Source organism: Lepidothrix coronata, unplaced genomic scaffold (assembly GCF_001604755.1).
Source record: "Lepidothrix coronata isolate B3197 unplaced genomic scaffold, Lepidothrix_coronata-1.0 Scaffold8, whole genome shotgun sequence".
Lineage (NCBI taxonomy): Eukaryota > Metazoa > Chordata > Aves > Passeriformes > Pipridae > Lepidothrix > Lepidothrix coronata.
In genome coordinates, this window is record NW_016690188.1 from 8,332,055 (window position 1) to 8,352,745 (window position 20,691).

At 36.1% G+C, this 20,691-nt stretch overlaps 1 protein-coding gene and 1 long non-coding RNA gene across 10 annotated transcripts in view; one reads left to right on the plus strand and one right to left on the minus strand.

Moving 5' to 3' along the window:
* Nucleotides 1-20,691, plus strand: part of LOC108492049 — a 34,963-nt gene that overhangs the window by 11,055 nt on the left and 3,217 nt on the right. The window contains exons 2-3 of one of the 2 annotated variants that reach the window (XR_001872994.1): nt 5,943-6,011; nt 20,107-20,168. This is a non-coding gene — a long non-coding RNA (uncharacterized LOC108492049). The remainder of the gene's footprint in view (nt 1-5,942; nt 6,012-20,106; nt 20,169-20,691) is intronic. The other variant, XR_001872995.1, reaches the window with a different exon arrangement.
* The window catches only part of CPEB3 (cytoplasmic polyadenylation element binding protein 3), an 81,805-nt gene that overhangs the window by 1,521 nt on the left and 59,593 nt on the right, over nt 1-20,691 (minus strand). For all 8 annotated transcript variants that reach the window (XM_017803860.1, XM_017803856.1, XM_017803862.1 and 5 more), the window contains 3 exons: nt 5,883-6,001; nt 4,470-4,584; nt 1,646-1,827 (listed from right to left, as the gene is read on the minus strand). In XM_017803860.1, the coding sequence (XP_017659349.1) occupies nt 1,646-1,827; nt 4,470-4,584; nt 5,883-6,001 (416 nt within the window). The remainder of the gene's footprint in view (nt 1-1,645; nt 1,828-4,469; nt 4,585-5,882; nt 6,002-20,691) is intronic.

A 20,691-nucleotide genomic window follows, 5' to 3' on the forward strand; every position in this document is an offset into this window, starting at 1 on the left:
GCCAATCTGGTTTTTTTAATTATACCGTGCTACCAGTATTGCATGGAACAAGTCTGAATAACTGCCATTTTGCATATCAGATGCCATATCACTAAAATTAGAAGCATCCTGTAAAATAAAACAGCACTGTCTCAAATGAAATTGGAAGAAAGCAGGTCCAATGTCCAACACAGCTCTAGATCCCCACCTACTCACATTTCCCAAGCATAAATTGTGAAGGCCTGAAATAGAGTCTCTCGCTCTCTCATGTCTTTTCTTGCTTTGGTTACTAGTGAAATGATTTTAGGAATGTATGCTGTACAGTCCAGGGATTTCAATCTATTAGATTTAAAAAACTAAGATTTAAGGACTTATTAAGAGACTTCATACTTCTTCAAACTCACAGATAAACCTATTCAAAACAGGTAAGAGATAATTAAATAAACTTAAATTATCAATCAACCAAGTGAAAAAGGAAGTGACTGATAAAAAAACTACTAGCTAGCATCTTTTGTGGCTCTACCCTAAAGCTTAGAAAGAAACCCCTTGTAATATAAACCCCTTGGTATATAAATCTCAAAGTGTTCGACATGTGATTGAGACTCTTCCCAATCTAAGATTTTTCAGAATTCAATGGACAAGAAATCTTTAGGAATAGCCTTGTCTTAGTTAATGCAATATGGTGTACAGCACCACAGAAAAATTATTTGAGGACTTATAACTCCATGACCTCCTTGAATCTGACAAAAAGTTCAATTCAGATTTTTAAAGAGATGTATTTCAAACGTTGCAGCTGTGTGGATTCATATGCATAGTGCACATAACAGACACACCCAATACCTGTTAAACTAACTTCTGAAGAAACAATTTATATCAGATTAGGGAGAAAACAAGTCATCCCTCCTGGAAAAATACTTCACAGCAGTGCATGCTGTATGTTCTCCTGAATAATTCTGAATTGCTGGGCCCTCAAAAACATGTATGTGTAATCAAGAGGTGAAGATAGAAGGTCTAAAGGAAAAAAAATCTTGGAAATTAAGTAATGTTTTCTTCTAATGTATTTAACTCAGATTTAAGTGAACTTCACTCTAGACTTGAAAAGCCCTTCAGAAACCAGGATTTCATATTGACTGAACAAAACCAAGTAATTTCCCCCCCTTCTGCCTATCAAGCATCTATTGGCATATGGTTTTACTTAAATAATGTTCAAGACTTTCGAGGTCAGCATCACCTATTTTACTTACAATAAACCTCTGCTTTAGGGACACCAAGTCTAGACATACACTACTGACAGAAAATGGTGCCTCATAACAGCAGAAGTGTCAGAAGCTATATAAGTAACCACCAAAATAAAAGCCATTGATGCAGAATGAGCAAACATCTAAAGGAAGAGAAAGAAGCTGGGAAATGCTGTGGAATTTGACCTACAGAATTCAAAACAAAACCAAGAGCAAATGTACTTACAACCATTTTCAACTTTTAGTGCTAAACATGTCTGAAATATTTTTTTGACTCTGCTTTAGATGCTTAAATAAGCTCTTAAAAATTGACATATGTCATCTGAAGAACAGAATTTACAGTGTTCTCCAACACGTTGTTAATAATAATGATTTTAATTTCTGTACAGTTTTGTAACAACCATTCTGTTCCAGGCTATTTTACTTACCCGTTTATCAATGTCATTATGTTGGAGCTGGACAAAGCGAGCACTGATAGCAGCAATATAGCTCTGCTGGTTGGAGAAAGCCACTCTGCCAGCACCTTTTGGATACTTCAACTCTGGGTCTGTATCAATGCCAGCATAGCAGACACCTCCATATAAACGGTCCATAATCATTGCCAATTCAACTGCAAGAAGTCAATTGTTAAATATAATAGATTTAACATAAGTAATAGTGTTGCATTTGGATTGCTGCATTTAAAAAAGCACTATTTGCCTTAGCATACTTGTCCTCCAAAGTCTAAAACTGCAAACTGAAATGCTGGTTTTAACAGATTGAATCAACTCTACATGAATGACAGTAAAATATAAGGCAAAAAATAGAATCTGTAAAAAGAAACTTGGTGTGACTGAAGTGTGAAAAATATGCAGAGTTACACTGTTAAAGCAGGTATCAGATCAACTAGAATTTACAATACTATAAATTAAAACTCTGGTATTAGGCATCAGGTAGCTCCAGCCAGGTTTCTTAATGCTAGTTTGCATGTAAGATCACTTAGAGATATTTCTATATTTAGAATCTGATATTTTGCCCCAAGTACTAAGGTTCAAAAGACATTAAAGAGGTGTTTTACATTTGAAACAAAAAATTGTGAAACATCAGATGTTACTACAGGTAAAGCAAGCCTACATTTTCTGTGTAACTTAAATTAGTATTTTGGTGGAACATTATCTTGCTCATGGATCTTTTAAAATGGTTTGTTGCTTTTTCTGATACTAAGAATAACTGTAAAGAAGTCAGAAATATCATTCATAAAATAAGACAGGTTGAGTGCATGGCTGAGGAAACCTACAGAAGGAAAGTTAAGGGAAAGAACTGAAGGAAGTGAAAGAGAGGCTGAAGAAAGCAGAGAAAGGCATGTGAACTGTGCAAGGACGTATGGTCACTGAGCCAAGTTCTCTGTCTGTAAAAGCTCACAGGCAAAGAAATTTGTCAGATGGACAACACAAAATACTGGGACCTGTACAGGCCCTGCCAAGTCAGCCATCTTCTAGTGCTAATGTGTGAAAACACTTTCTATAGTGAGTTACAATTTAGCTACGCAAAATCAAATGAAAAAAACCCACCCTAAATATTTAAATCCTTGTAGTTCTCACAAAATTCTGACTAGTAAATTATACATAGAATAGAGACAATTTTAAATTGAGTAGGTATCTGTGTTTGTATAAATTTGTGTGTGACTCATTCTATCAAACCAGGTAATACTCTTGCTTCAAACAGTAAGGAAAAGCTATCAGCATAATGTAGTCACTAGTAGATTCTTCTGCTTTCTAATGATTTGGAATCATTATGTGGGTAGTGATCTCAGAAAACCACAGTACAGAATAAACATCAGGAACACTTGAAGACATTTACAACAGTAGTTCCGCTAAGTTACTCTTGCCAATGGGCAAAGAATACACAGGATTCCAGGGCAAGGAGACCATGCAGTGCTCAGATATCTTAGGAAAAACTTCTGTAGCAGATCTTTAAAGCTGCAAACAAGAAAAACTGGAAACTGTTTGGCTGCTTTGGAGAAGTTAACTATTTAAAGGCATTAGTTTTCAAATGTAATGCATTTCAAATGTGATCTATGACAGGCCAAATGACATATAGTTTTATAAAGGCTATCATTAGAAATGAGGTAATGTTTAATTGTTACTATTTACATAATTATCATCTTACAACTCTGCCTTATTTTAAGACGCAGAGGGAAGTGAAAGCTGCCAAGAAACCTGGACTAGGAGAAATCTTACTGTCTGCAGTGGCTGGGGGACCTTGTGTACAGCTTCCCTAAAGATTTAGGATTAGGCAAAAGGTAAAGTGAGGAGCTTAAATTCTAGTGGGCTGGAAAGTGGCTGCCAAAGGAAAGTGAGGGCTACAAGGAAACCTGATTCAGAAGTCTTTCTTCCAGACAGCGACTAAGAGGTCTTGTCTACTACAGTCCTGGAAAATGAGGATTAGGATTGAGCGGGTGAAAAAGAGAAACCATGCAGCTGCCTTGGAGTGAGCATGGAGAGGGACTACTAAACAGAAGTGAGGGCTGCCAAAAGATCTAGCCAGGAGAAATGTCTTGACTTGTTTCATGACTTTGTCATTGGCTCACCAGAAACGTAAGGGTTAGGAAGAAAGAAACGAGTGTCGAGCTACAGTTGGGAGTGGTGCTGAAAGGGGCCTTCAAAACAAAATGGGGGCTGCCAGGAGATCTGAGCTGGGATAAATCTTTCCTCTGGCCAAAGGCTAAGGAGTCTTGTCTATGGTTCTGCAAATAAAAGTGAAGAAAAAGAGTTAAGGGTGAAGAAAAAGAAACGGAGGGAAAAAAACTACATTAGGAAAGAGTCTGGAAAATGGTCTTCAGTGTGGGGCCACCAAGAGAACTGGTTGGGAGAAATTTTTTTCAGGACAATAGCTGAGAGGCCTTGTCCATAGCTCCATGAAAAAATTAGGGTAAGGGTTGAATAAATGGGAAAGAGTTGACGTTGGAATTGGTTTGGAAAGAGTCTGGGAGAAGTTTGTCTTCTAGTCAAAGGAAAGGGGAAATTGTCTGCATCTCAGCAAACAAATGCAGGGTTAGGATTAAGATGGTCTACTGGCAATCCTCATTAGTAACCTACTTAAAAGGTAAAAAATGTTCACGGTTTGTATTCTGCAGACAGGAAGAGACCCCTTGACTTACAAACCAAGCTGTGATCTGTGGAAAAGACATAGTATATCTTCTGTTCTTTTACACATTTTTTTCTACTTAATCTGGACCCCCCTACTACATGCCTACATTTTCCTTCTACTCACCAGCTCGGAGGGGCCGTGGAACTCCTCCAACAAAGATTGTTTTTCTTGGATCCAAAGGCTGAGACCCATCCATCACAAAGTCACTGTCACTTAGGTTCCAAGGTCGAATTTGCACCTGTATTAAGGACTGTTTTTAGTCGAGGAACTTGGCCACTTAATTAAGAAACTGCCAAATCCTTCTATAATTAAAACCAAAATTTTAATTTCATGAAGACAGTAAATCGGTGACATGAGCACCAAAACAATGTGAGAACATTGCTTATATGTGTCCAAAAGAAGGTGGACAATTCATTTACCACCTCTAGAGGCCAGGCTTGAGTTAAATTTCACCATTGCAAACTCCTACCCTCATTAATCCCCTGCCCCTAATCGCCATTATAGTAAGAAATCTGTGAAAGGTCTTTCAGAACATTTTACCATCTATCTGCAATTACCGTTGCAGTTTGGACTTCTGGCTTTCCTGAAATCACATCCAGTGATCTACAAATTTTAAAGCACTGATAGGAGTGGAGATAAAATTAATTTCAGTGCTTGGATACAAAAGGAGTTTGTATAATGTGTGAATGCCTACTTCTATTGAGCAACAAGCAACACAGTTGATAAGAAATCTTCAGACTGTTCAGAAAAAAAACTGCTCAGAAGTTATTTAGATAGAGCTGTTCATCAATCCATTTTTTTTTGATTCTAGAAATCACACAAGCCCACTCACTGTGCTGTAATCTTGGGTTGTTCATTCATCTATGCAAGATTTTCAATATTGATTTTAAAAGGCAGCATGTTTTTTATCTTATCTTACTTGTCTGTAGTTTTCATCTAATCTGTATACATCCACGGGCAAAAAAAAAGACTAACATTAAAGAATGTTAGAGATGTGAACAATAAAAACAGGTCTTCTATTCTGCTACAGCTGTCTGCAGTACTTGATTTTACCCTGCAGTTTCTATAAGATAAATGAGGCCTAAGTTATAAATTGATTAGCTATTGCATGCATAAAAAAATAATAATTAAGAAACCCAATGAAGTACAGAGGATATTTGATGCTTTCTGGATTTTAATTTGGCAGGGTTAAGCTTCTTCCCTTCACTGCAAAAGGCTTTTTTTCCTCTCAAATAACATAGCCAGAAAGCTACAATTCCATTGTTTTACAGCTAACATTCTAAAAGGATGCATTCTCCTTTTAGATACTAGAGTACCAAATATAAAAATTAAAAGAACATGGTATTTATCAGAAAAAAGCAAATGTTGAAGCCGTGTTATGCTGATACAGAAAGTCAATTCAACATAACAGCAAGGGCAGAAACAGGAAGTGACAAGTAATCAACTGTATTTATTTATTTATTTATTTATTAACTGAAAAGAGTAACAGCAAACGTGCTAGCAACCAGCATAAGGGTCATGGCATAAGCTACTTACTGGTTTATCCTTGATTGTGGGACTTGACACACATAGGTAAAGTTTCCCATCTTCTTCCAGACAGGCATCTATCAGAGCTTGTACAGAGCTTTCTTCCTGGAACAGCAGAAAGGCGTAACCTTGGAAAGGGTAAGGGAACAAGAAAGGAAAATAACAGATTCATTTATAAAGCAGAGTTTTTTTAATAAACAAACCCAAGAAGTGGATAAGATCTACAAATTACAAATAAGTTGTTAAGGCTGTTAGTTTGTTTTCATAAATTAAATTCACCGAATATATCATACCCTCATACAGTTCTGATTTCAGAATGGAGACTAGTGTTTGCTGCATGTGAGGATGTTTATTTGATTAATTAATGATTTTGAGCAGTGAGAATATAGGCTGGTGAATAAGGGTTTCTTACTATCCAACAACTGTATTGGAGCTATTTCTCAGTGGTATCTGCTGGTACCAGTGATTATTATCTTACAATGGAGGCACAAAATTTCTGCTTAGTATATACAATTAATAAATTCTAGAAGAAAGGGTTAATTCCAGAAGAAAATGGTCAGGTAAACAGAAAAACAGACTTTTATGCTTACACACTTAACTATGAAAAAATGCTCCCCTAGAAACAATAAACTTGAGAGAAAAAGAACGTGTTGTGGTTTTTAATGAGTAAAGACCCGCTGTTGTTATTTATACTTAAATAAAGCAGTTCAAAAGAAAGAAGTCCACTAAAATTGTTCACGTGATTCAGAATTTTAAGACTTTAAATGAGCCAGTAAAATTAAGTGTGTGTAGCACTCTCTCTTCTGAATGCAGCTGCCAAGAAAACTCTGAATTTTATTTCACATTGTTAAATTTGAATGAAGATTCGACTCAAGCAGCCTATGCTTCTGATACCTCAGAAGTAACAACTAATACAGCACCCTGTGCCCTGAGCAAAGGCAGGTAAGGACTGGCTGCTGACTGGAATAGAGCTGCCTGGTTGAGAGGATTTCCTACGGAGCGTGCAGTGCTCCTTCGCTCCACCATCAGTATAACGCAGTTTTCTCACTCAGTGTGAACATGCTGGCTGTGATCATTATAATCTGCCACTTGTGTGTCTTACAGAATACCTCTTTCAAAAAATCCTCAGCAACCAGAGGCAACTGGAGCTTAAGCAGGGACTGCTAGACTTCCTCTGCCTAAGATTCTTGACACAAACTGAGCACATACACGATGACACATCACATATAAGTATCAAACAAAGCCATACAGAGTCTATTTGCCATTAATATAGTACTGACTTACCCTAATTTTTTATGAGTATTGAGTGAAAACTTTGACATGCCCTTTTTAGATAAATACTACACAACTCTGATTTATAAAAAAATTCAATACAGACACTGAAAAAGTGTTTTCTTCTGTCAAGTTATCTACCAAACTACCTCTTACCCTACTGTCCCTACTCCTGTGTGACTTCTCAAAGAATATTAAATTCTATGCAGCTGTTTGCTTTTAGAGGCCAAAAAAAGTTTTCATTAACATCATTATAGCCCAGAACACATCTAGAAACACTGACTTGCCCAAGAAAACAAAACAGTTTGATCATCACTCTTGCTACCAAACAAGGAGCTTGCATAGCTAGAGTTGGAGTAGATAAAGATACCAGTTCCAACAAAAAGTGAAATAATTCTTGAGTAAAAACATCTGTTTCCTTTACAGCAGAAATATTTCTCTTAAAACAGTCCCTTAAAGATATAAGCATGCTTCAACATTCCAGTTTTAGATTTTACAAAATTAATTAGAGTATGAAAATAATCCCCTTGCAATCACTACCACTTTTAGCTTCATTTTATTTCCATCCATGCACTCATTATATCTACCTCCATTCCATCCCTTCTGATTACATGTAATAATTACAGCTTCATACAAAATTAACTTCATACAAATTAAAGTATCTTTAATTTAGCAGTTCTTTCAGTCTTATAAAATGTCCCAGTCAAAAACATAGATACTTGGAAAAGACTCCAAAGCCAAATGATCACAATTTAAGCCTCAGCCCAATCCTTGCCTTCTATTTTAGATAAATGCCTCATGAGACAAATTCACAGAAGATGCAGTGTAGATCATTCAGTACTATGAAAAAACTAAGTAAGAATACATGTACATTTATGCATACTTTAAAAGAATGGTTTACAACACATTTAAATAGATGCAAACATTTAAGATTTATCTGCTGGCCACACCATAAATTTTGAACTCTAAAAGAGAGAATTTTGTCCATTTTGGACTTTTATAATCTTAAACCAGCAAAATATTGGAGATTTCTCTAGTATAAAGTCAAAATGAAAACTGGAAAGTGTTTCTTATGACTTAATTATTTAGCAAAAATCTGGGCAACAGACTGGAGGGTAATCTTTACAATCTTAGGAAGCTTGTTCAGGGTTTTCTGGGTCATAGTAAGAAGTCACATCTGTGGTAGCTGGAGTTGACTGCCACTTGGGAGTACTGTAAATGGTATGATCATAATTTCCCAAAACAGCTAAAATTAACCAAATTAACCAAACAGATACTCCTAATTTCTCTAGATCTCTGTGATTAAAACCTTCCCCTGCATGCTACGGGGTCCATGTGGGTCCACTTAAGACACTGGTAAGTAGTTCATTCTGTTAATCTAGAAAAGCAAGCAGGTTGGATTAGCATGACAGGATGTCCAGCATTACTTCAAAACCTGGTGACAGCACATCTATTCCGATTATTCAAGGACTTCTGGTACTGAATATTAACAAAGATTACACCAAAATGAAAACTAAATAAAGAACAGAACTTCTGATAATATTAGGATCACGTGGAGGTCAATATGGTAGAGAAAGATACCTGCTGAAGTTAAAGGTATTTTTACTCATTTTCCAGAAGCACATAGGGATGTAAAAACCTTACATTCAGAAAGGTGCAGGTCCTTCTCATGAGCAGTTCTAGGTGTTGCTGTTACTGAAGAATCACTCTCTTCCTCACAATAGCACTGTTTAGAGCTGCACTCTAAAGCAGGAGATGCACTTCGAACTCAGATTCCAGTATAAAAAAATTTTGGAAAATACCCATGCCAAAACTGACATTGCACAAAGAATTAATTATCTCACACTATGTGCAGTTTAATAATTAAATAACTTTGTTTGTACAGGAGCAAAGCACCATTTTTAATAACTTCAGCCAAAATTTAAATTAAAACCAGCATGCCAATCTGCAAATTAACAGTAACTAATTTTCTTTTTTCTGTATTTAAATCTTAAGTTTGGCTATAAATTTATAAAACTCTAGGAGTATTTCTTCCTGAAGAGATTCTCAAAACTGTCTACTTCAGGCATCATATCCTGTCCTACAGTTTCTATTTCTATTCCTATTTCTGCTACACACAGTGAGACCTTAGCCTAATCCCCTCAAAGCTGTACTGCATGGCCAGCTGACTTCTAAAATTCAGAATAGTCAGTTATAAGGGCATCTATATTTAAAAAAAAATTAATGTTTAAAGACAGTAGGTGAGGTAGATTTAATAAGATGATCAACCTACAAACCAGAAATGTATTAATCCAAATAATTAGAATTATTTCGCAGATGCTGAAAGTTGCTTCAGATTCCCCAGTCTTGTGTCCTTCAGCACATTCTCCCATCTGTACTTCACCTATAATATCATATCACTTAATGCACATGTTTTTTCCCAAGAAGTAAGAGATTTGATGAATCTCAAAATTTTAATACTCTGCAGCAGAATTGTGGTAGCACACTGTGGTGGTACGTTGCAGGCAGACTTCAGCAGTGCTCCTTTCTTACCTTGCCAGACATTTTAAAGGTTTGAGGGCTCAAGGGACTTATCCTGACTCAGATTCCACAAAGTAAAACAGGCAAGATATTTGAGGCCTCAGAAAATAGCAAGTTACCTGACAACAGCTGAATATTCTATATACACAGATAAATAGCTTCTTGGAAGAGCAGAAACAATCCAGCTCTTCCTCTCTTGATGATACAATACATCACTGTAGTGCTGACAATAAACATTGCACCTTGCAATTCTCTGGGAAAAGGCAACAACGTATTCTGATGTTAAAAAAGTCACTATAACTTTTCAAAGGGTACAGCAGAGGGAGGGTGAGAAGAAAATTAATTTCCCTATGTTCTGAAGCAGCTCCTCAACCTTGAGCTCCAGGATTCATTATTTTATGGAAAGAAGTACGAGAACTAAGCTCCTTTGTACATGTCCCATTCTGACATCTAAACAGTGACACAATTTTTATATGAAAGGATAATTTAGTCCAGTTGGTCTAATTTCCCTTAACCTTGCTGAGAACAAACTGGAAAATCTGGCATATGCGCTGTGTCCCACAAGCCTGAAACCAGGTTGTCACTTGAAATGCAAAATACATTTGGAACAAAACAAAATTGTTACAGTCTGGCAAATGCGTTTTTGCCAGCGTAGTTAGCCTGGAAAAATCCTTATTTCAATTAATATCAACATAGATATATCTTCTCTAATGATGGGAGCCTTTCTGTATTACAGAAAGTACAATTTGTAATAAGGCCTCAGCGACCTCTTCAAAAGAACTAGATGGAAAGCTTATTAAGATGTTTTTCCTGCCTTTCTTGTAATAGCAGATTATTGATATTCATACTATTGATATTCACACTTTTATGTTAAAAACTGGTGTGTTGGTACAAATTACAGGCAGCTAGCAGTGTATCATGCACATGTTCTGCACACTCCTCCTCAATGTAATCAAAAAGAACTACTTTATCAGGGCAGGATGTGCATTATGTGTATCAGGTATATGAGAGAAAACAAACTTATGGGCCTCGTAGACACCATTCAATTTAGCAAGCCATAGCTGGTAGAGTTTATCAGAAAAGACTATTCTCTTGTCTAAAGCAAAGTATTTCTCAGATTATCCAACTTCATGCCTGTCATGGCTCACCAAGAAAAGACTTACTGCACTTCAGTGCATTCATGAAGAAAAGATGTTAAAATAATAATAAAAAAAGGCTTTTTTTATAATCTTCTAAACCTGGTAACACCTTCTCTGTACAACTCCATTGTTAGGCATAGTTTGGTGGAGTAAAAGAAAATCACTGGTTGCATTTTGTAACCCATACGAGATGGTAGGAAAGACATTTGGTATACCAGAATTTTTATACTCCTTTCAGTTTAAGTGATTAATTATTACTGTTATGAGAGAGAAGGTTGTCTGATCAGTCTCTACTTATTTAGGAACAAAGGACTACTTCAGAAAGGAACTAACGGAGTAACTGCGCAGATCTCTCACTTAACGAAGTCCAAAGTTGATTCTTCAATCAAGAGTGAAGAATTCAAAACTGTGAAATAGTTCAATTTCATTATAATAACTGAGAGGTACCATTTTATGCTCAACTTGTGAACTAAAAGTAATTTAAAAGTTCTTTAAGTTCTTGCATTTGACAACACCAATATATAAATTGCTGTTCAAATACATCAACCATGAGCTGCATCTTCCAGGACAAAGCCAGTATTTTGGCAGGCAAATGTTATATAGCCAACAGGGAAGGATTAACCTATTTCTGGCTCTTAGATTCCCGGCTCTTTTCAAATAAAGTAAAAAACTGAAATGAAGAATTATATATCAGGTCAAAGAGTATTTGAATATCCATGTCAGACATGTGTATCATCTACTGATTTTATTTGTAACTGACCTCAAACCCATAATTCCCAAAACTCAGCCCACTTACAAAATCAGATATAGAAATCATACTCTAAGGGTCATGTGTTTTCAGCTTTCTAACTCTGAAGTTGGGTATTCTTAGTCCTTAGAATGAAGAGAACTTTCTCTTTTCTTTACATGCAGCACAGCATGTCAGAACAGTTTTTGGGTAGTCACATGTGTTGATTTCATGTGCAAAAGGACCAGTTATGCTTGAAAAAAATTAAACTACCTTTGAAGCACATTTTCTTTCATTCATTTAGACAGTGTCTTTTCTGATGTTTTTATAAGCTTCAAGATTACAACAGAATCTACCATCAACCTAAGATTTCTTACGGAAGTATTTCAATATATATATATCTACCTCATAATGCTATAAATAAGATGGAGTTAAAATGGCAAAGAAAATTAATGTTCTAGTCTCGTGTCTTTGAGTTTATTTTTAGATGGTTGAGATGGATGCCTCAAGAAAGTAGATTTAAACAGACTTAATTTTTTATGAAATATAAATTTTACTTTCTCATTTTATTTTTTTTTACTATAGCCCTTAAAACAGTCTGGAATTGAATTGTGGCTGTATTTACTAGAACTTAGAGAATAAAGTTGTTTTAAAAGCCTGCAGCAAAGGAACATTTAGAAACAGTGTGAACCAAATTTCTAAATCAGTTAATGTGATGAGAAGGGTCATTGCTCAAAGTCACTTTAGTAATCTTATTAGAAGATGCTTTGAACATGAATAAAACACATTTCTAAATCCAAAGATGAAACGACTATTAAAAATGAAACTCATTTTTGAAAAATAAAAATTCGAGGTGTTGGCAAAACTGCAGACTTTCCTTTAAACATTGCAGTGACATGACTGCATTTTCAAAAAACTTCAAAGGCTTTAAATACTTAAGAAACCTCAAAATAGAAAGGGCTGTAATCTCACTTAGCTACTGCAGAAGAGTGAAATTATGTATTAGTCAGGGCTGCAAAGATTAATTTCTTTTAGTCAGTCTAATTTTAAATGGCAGTGTTTGACCCTGTCAGCTGATTCCTTTCTCTAAAAAGCAAAAGGTGTATAAGAAACATGAACAGTTTAGCATCTTACAGAGAGTCTCCTATGTCTACATGTTTACATTTTTATGTGTTTTTCATGAGTACCAGGCTAAGTCTGAGTGGTCTCATATGTAAGAAATGCCCCACATGCCACATTAAAGACAGGTATCGGGGTAGGGTTTGTTTGGTTTTAATTAAAGGTATGTAATCCATATCCTCAGTTACACTGAAAAATAATTGAATCCTGAATCTAAATAGGAAAGAAGCATATATGTCAAATGGAAGACAGGATACATAACAAGAAAAGTCAGCAAGCAAGCAGATCATATGGAAGAGTTGAATGAAAACTCAGGTTCTGTATCAGTAGCTTCTGTAAAATAAATCACATGTCTTCATAATTCCAGTTTTACCATTACATAGCCCACATCATGAGATCACCAAAAGAATTGAAACTAACATTTAACCCTTACTACTGATGATCTGACCATAACAGAAATGACAGAGAAAATAGAAACCTTCCATTTTGTCATAAATATTACAGAGTTTTTCCCCCGCACCTTCAATTTAAGAGGAAGAAAAAACCCAATCCAGCCACAGAACCCCTGTTTGCTGGACACACATTATTTCTGGAAAGCGGGAGAGATGCCCCAATGTTTCCTCTGCACTTCAGTGCTCAACAGAAAGGACAACATTTCAACAGTGCTGTAGTAAATACATACAGCTAAAGATTTATAACATCCTTTCAGTTCCAAAACACGCCAAGAAACAAAAGGGATTTTCTAGCCATCATTACTTCCCTTTCCCCACTTATGGGTAAAAAACAGCCCCAAAACAGCAGTATACACACACCATCCCAGTTTGTAGTAAAAATACTCCCACCCACCTGTACTGAAAAAGAAAAGACTAAATAAATTACTTGGTTGGGTTTTTTTTAACTAAAAGAATATTCTACAGGTATACATAAGCCTCTCTTTATCTGGCATTTTACTTCTAAATGAGTGTAAAACGTTGCAACAGCAAATTTATAGGGTTGTCTCCTCTTTCAAAGGTCACAGCCATTTTCAAACATCAGACTTCAGACTGCAACATGATCTACAGCAGCTATAAATCAGAATTAAAGGGTATAAAAACATAAAAGAAAGGCTATAACATACAATTTGGTTACTGTAGTTATAAGAACAGTCACATGAATTAATCGCATGACAAAGATTAAATTTTTGATCAGGCAAAATCTATCTTTGTGAAGTTTACTGAGTCAGCAGAACGAAAAAAACCAAGCATTTACATTTGTAAATATAAAAACCCCAACTAAATTCAGAATTGAGGTTTTTTAATTTTGATTTTCAAGGGCAGTATGCAATGGTGACTGCTCATGGTCATCATCTGGAGGGGGTCAGGTCTGCTGCTGCTGCTTTTACTCTGAACAGATGGCTGAAGAGAGATCACTTTCCAAGTCTGAACAAAACCTGTTACTCTTCCTTGTAAATAAACCAATTTTCAATTCTACTCCAAGCAACATTAACATCGAAAAGTTCTAGAGAAATATAAACAGTCTGCTTGATTTCAGCTTCTATTTCAAGCACAGTATTAGCATGAAGTAAAATAAATTTTCAGAGGAAGAAAGCTCAGGTCCAAAAATCCAGGCTGCATTTTAGCTGAACTCAGTTATTTTAAATTAAATTGGGTATTGGGTTTTATAATAAAAACGGTTTTCACTTTAAATTATATGTTTCTCTTAAAATTTATTTTTAAAGAAAAGAGAAAGCAGCACTTAGTAGAGCTGTGATACACAAAATACTTGGCACTGTTGTCAAGAGCTTCATTCAAAGTAAAGTACTTCAGCCAAAAAGACATCCCACATCATTTACACAGAACAAGCCAGTAACATATTTTCTGATTTTATTTGTATTATTCTAACTGTCCTGTGAACTGTAAGACATTTCTCAAGGCAGAATGCAGAGCTTCAGTACTAGGCTTTGGCTTTCCTTCCTTCTTTCAATCAAGTAATAAGCTGTGGTGCTCTTAACAACTGGTCTGAATTTTCACTCACATGTGGATTGTTTTCAGGTTCTGGTTTGTTCAAGTTTCTTGTCTTTGACAACTATATGGAAAAGATAGAGCTTGAAAAACCTTCCTTAATAACACAAGGATTTTTTCCAAAATTGGATTACTTATAATAGAACAACAAATTCTTCTCAAAACAAAAAAAAAAACCAAAACCATTTCTCGTGAGTAAGAGTATGCATTTCCCTGGGAGATAAGAATGGCACCTTAAAAAAAATTAAATTACTGGACTTACCAAATCCTCTAAAACATTATGTCTTTCACTGTACTAAATGAAACCACACAGCCTCCATTGGTATACAAGAGATTACTGGTTATAACATCTCAGTATAATCAGTAGTCATATACATCGTAGGTCCCAAAACTAGGTAGAATTTGCATGGTATCAAGTAGACAAAATCTGCCCACCACAGCACTGAGACAGCTGAGCAAGACACCAGTTCTGAGCTGCTCCAAGCTTTTGAAATCAAAGACAGGCAGATGCTCTGCCTTGGGCAGAGGCACCCACAGCATATCCAGCACCTAATATAATATTCCCATTGCCAGTCCTAACCTCTGATTTGAGAGAACGTAAGTATAATTTGGGATACTACCTTTGATAAATTTATGAGGTATGCATTCTGATGATCTTGTACTAATTTTAGATTACTGTGTCATTATTTTAGGGGTAGAATTGCATGCACCACTGAAGGAATCCTAGGAACTGAATACATAATATTATAAATATAATGCCTGCAGAGATTTACAAAGAGAGCACAAGCTTCTAAAGCATTAAATTATTACAACTGATCAGGCGGGCTGGAGTAGCTTATTTTTTGGATGACCATCAGAAACAGTGAATACACTGCAGTCCTAGTACAGAATCTGCCTCTTCACCATCACCCCCAACAACCTCTTGAACATATTTCAGTGATTTGAAAGAATAATTTAGTGCTTCATAAATTATTAGCAAAACAAGACATATCACAAGCTACTAGCAAAGCACAAAATATTAAGTAGTCAATACCACTAAAGGACTGCTTTTCTTCTGGAGCCCATAATATTTACAGATCAGTCCATGTATTTCCATTTACAAAACAAAAGGCAACATTTAATAAAAATATCATTGGGGGTGGTTGTGGGTTTGCAACCCACAGTAAAATCTACTTAGCTTTAGAAGTGGTTAATGAGAATAAGACAAACATTTAACTACTTCCATTTGACAAAAGTGGTCTGGTTACTTCTATAGATAAGCAACGAAAAGCTTTTTCTGTACTTAGATACGTTCAAATTATTGAAAAAGGGTCAATAAATGCTTGCTACAAACTGTGGTTTCTTCAGGGATAAAAAAAAATTTCTATAGCAACCTAGCAATTCTGAAAGTAAATAGCGTTCGTTGAAAGCAACATAAAAGCTGGGAGACAATAATCCTGCAACATTACTTTAGAATCAGGTTTTTTCTGCCTTGGCCTGGATGGCTCAAAAATAGTTTTGTATTTTGTCTCACCAGATTCTTCTTTACCTCTAGAAAAAGAAATTGCAAATGGCATCATTTTAGAGACAGAAATTCTCTTATATGAAGCAAGCTCCTTGAATACTCCAGTAACTGGCACAGCAGTCTCAAAGACAGACATTTAACAGTCATTATTATCAGTATACCACCAACAAACCTCAAACACTTAGAACAAAACCGGAAACAAAGTGAAGAGCTTTACTAAGGGAGGCTTAAACAAAAGTCAACAAAAACCTCAAAGAAAATTCTCTGCAAAACCAACCTTAAGTCACAGAGCTACAGAAGAGCAGATTATTATGTACTACATTTTGTTACCACACGTTTTGTGAACTGCACTGATTTGGGATTATGTTGTTCTGCTGTGGGAAGATACAGGGTTACATATTACACAAAATACATACATGGCCACAGATGTCAATGAGTAAACAACTGACACTGCATGTGTGTGTTTTGGAACATACGCAAACAAAATCTAAAAAACATCACAGAATCACAATTTACTACATAACAGTAAATACAATAGTGGATAAGGATAAGGAATGTCAGTTTCCATCCTGACAAATATTATGATCTCAGACTTCAGGTTTTAAAATACAAAAATTGTCTTGGCATCTCACTCTGGATTGTGGTGGTACCAAATTTGATCAGTTAAGCCAAAGCACTTAGTTTCAGCAGAATAGATTGCTGTATTCGGACAAACCAGATACTGTCTTGTAAATATGACTGATGAAACTAGAAATACAACTCCCTACTTTCTCCTTGTAACCGTTCATTCTTGTTCCTCTGGCAGAAACTACCATTGCCATTGCAGTAGCAATGGAATTAACCATGAAAATGGTCCGTATCCATGAAATCAAGATCAAAAGACAAAAGACTACAACAACAGTGTTCCCATCTAAACAGTACCTTAGAGATAATCAGACAGGCTCACACTGTCTGTTCCCAACAGTTGTTTTAAATTAAAGCATGAGAATCACTTCATGTTACTTTGTGCAACTTGGCTTACACTATTTTCTTTTTCATTACATCTTGCTCACCCTTAGTGTCCCATATGGAGCTTAATTTTATCAGATGACAGAATAACAAACTGAAGAACAGGGAAAACATAAAAGGATCAGACTACTGCACCACACATCTAAATCAACTGTAAAGTCAAAGCATTCCTCTGATTCCAAACCCATCCTATCTCCTAGCTCTGCCATGCTTTATTTTCTCACTCTAATTCTCATCTTTATCCAAACATTAGTCTTTCTAAATGGAAAAAAACAGAGGAAAACTTTTGCAGTAATGAGTTTTTAAAGAGTTGTTCTAAAGCTAGCAATCGGTTCAAAAAAAACCCTGAAAGAGTGTTTTTGAAACAGTTGGCACCATCTGTTTAATAAAAAAAGGAAAAAAATTACTGTAGTTAGCATAAGCGTTGCTTAACTCAGCAGACCAGCAAGTAAGTGAAAACCCCACCAATTTCTACTTAAATAAAACATGAATTATCTGGATTTTGCCAGAGATAAATAGACTGTGACATGGTAATGTGCAACTACTTCTGATAGTATTCTTTGATGCATATTTCTTTATTTCTCAACGTCTCATAGGTACTCAAAAAATACTTAGCCACAAACCACATTTAATTCCCAAACTATGAGGTGAGAGCCAAGTAAACACATTACAAACTGGGCATCTGCTTACCCAAGACCAACACGTGGCATTTATAATTTTGCCAGTTCCGTTACTAACGTACCCAAACAAATGCCAAAGGAAGTAATCCAAAGACTTCTCAGGCAACGGGAATGAATTGGCCTTATTCAGAGGCAAAGCGTTAAAAATCACCTCATGTATGACACAAACATAAAAACATGGTGCTAAGCTTTACAATGCATAGGAGGGGTAAAAAGAAATGTTAAGGCAACAATACAGATGCTCAGAATTAGAAACAGGAACCTGTTACACACATTGTCAGCTGTTACCAGCTTCTCTGGTCCAGGAGCACAAGTGGACTTTTTTGTCTCCCAGTGACAAAAGAGCTGGGTGCCACCAGTCCCTCTTCTCTCAGCAACTTAAATATTGAACTCACTGGCAATCAATGCATCCTGTAAGGTGTGCTTGATCCATCAAATTATTTTGGCTTTGCTATTAAAATGATCAAAATTCAAATGCTGACAAAGCCACACTGCTCTCCCAAACACATGCTCACGGGGTATTCTGTGATGCCAGGCAAGATTCAGTAAGCATAACAAAAACGTAGAACATCTGGCAAAACAGGAAATCCTGGATAATATAGATAGCACCGATGTACTTGAGAAATATGCTGCAGACACATCTGTGTTATCTGCCATCCCCCAAGGTCCAAAATGCCACTGTTGACACTGCACTGAAATAAGCCTTCAGAAACTTACTGTGCTGAGGATCCAGGTCAGCACATTTCACACACAAACACTTATGTCCATCAGGACCAGCACTAAATCTGAGGTAGTGTGCCTAAGCAGACCTGTGGTGACACCATGCTGCCCAGCATGCCAAATCTAGGAAAACCTTCTTTGTTCAAGCTCAATGCTGCAGGAATGTTTCTGGACTCCAGCTAGTCCTGATGATAGCTTACATGCCACTGCACCTAAGCTAATCAACCATACCAACTAATAAATTAGCTAATAAGGCTTGCTGGAACTGACTACACATCTATGGCCTGACTTGCTCACTAAACTAACCAGATAAAGCCCTCAGGGGAGCTGGTGGGTGGTGGTGGAGGTCACTAGACTGTAAGCAACATTTTAATCTTTTAGATTTCATGCTTGATCAGATTAGCCATAGCTAATGGTCCCTGCAGCCTTTTCTTCCTAGCCCTAAGAATATCAGAGTGCTCCTAATACAGAGTGACTACAGAGAATTCATACGTTGCATCAACACAGTAAACATTCCAAAATTCAATAAACTGAACCAATAAGTAGATACTGGAAGTTTGTACTGATTCACTCAGGACTGTAGAGGATGTTACATCACCTGGATGTAACTATGAAGACAGAAAACCATGATGTGAAACAGTTCCAGCATAAAACTTCACTGACCATGCTGACCCATGGCATCAACTTACTGATGTTGTCTGCTTCAAACCTCTAAGTGAATGCTTATCAAAGCAAACAGACAAAAAATACTGAACTTTGTTGTAAGTCCAGACACTGCCCTGCATACACAGAGGAGTAATGGAAAAGGCTATCCATCAAAAGGAAACTAAAGTCTGTCTGGAGGTGATGGCATATGTTCAGAAAGAGCAGGGCTCAATTTTACTGCCACTGCTGCACATTCAAGTAGGTGGGAGAAGCCTTGAAGGTCAGCCTTTATTGAAGTGTGAACAGAGATTAGCCTCTGCATCATCCCAACTGCATTCCAACAATCCATTTTTCCTGTTTTCTTTGGAGATTGCTAGCACACAAAACCCAACTCATTTTCTCCTCTATAATTTCATACATTCTTTTTTTTCGGACATATTTTCCATTTGAAAGACTCATATTCAAAATGTCAGAGAGTTTACAGACTAGTAATGCAACATGGAAGAGAAGACATCTAGAAAAATGAAGAAAACATCTGAATTCATGAGTACTTGACAGCTGAATAAGACATTCACTGATTCTTGCACTAAGCATCATTTCAAACATCTCTTTTCATTTCACTATATTTTTCAAGAGATGTTTGATAATGCATCAAAACAGTTTAAAATAAAATAATAAAATAAAAAAGATATTTAAATTTTAGGTCTAAAGAAACTTCTAATTAAAAACAGCAGTGGAGACATTTTATTGTGGAACTTCAGTCAATGATTTCATAAAAACTTTAAAAAATAAGTACTCTTTATAAAAAAAAATTAGACCAAAAAACTGTGAAAAAATTATAATACACATTCAAACTTTACCTTTTGACTCCTGGTAATAATATTCTGTCTTCTATGCAGATGCTGCCTATATGGGATCACAGTAAATCAAGCACATTTGACCTACCGAGCTTAATACGACTGTAAGTGAATCTCACAGACAGGAATGCAGGACTTATGATGCTGCAGCCCTGATTGATAACTAAGAAGTCAGTTATAAATAAATCTGGAACAGTTGGGATTGACTGTTGTTTAGCACTTTCAGGCAGACGTTCAGGGCAACTGGCAGGGGCTTTGAAAGCTGTTTCCTATATTAGAATCATGACAAAAATAGAAGTGAGGCTGCATTCCCTTGTCTTCTGCTAAAATAGATCTTACTCAAAAACATTTTTACAAGTTTGACGAGGCATAACTAGCCCACAGTCAGATACAGAAAAAAATCAAAATTGGAAGTCCCATGTTGATCTACCATGAGTAGTTGCTTATTGAACTATTAAGAGCAAAAAAAGAAAAAAAAGGGGGAAAAAAAGTGCAGCATACTAAGAGATATTAAGGACAAGGAGAAGCTGGCCTTGCTACTTTTTTTTTTAACTTACAAGTGAAGGTACAATCAGAATTCACCAGCCAAAAAGCCCCTAAAGACCTTTAAAGATACCATAAAAGGGG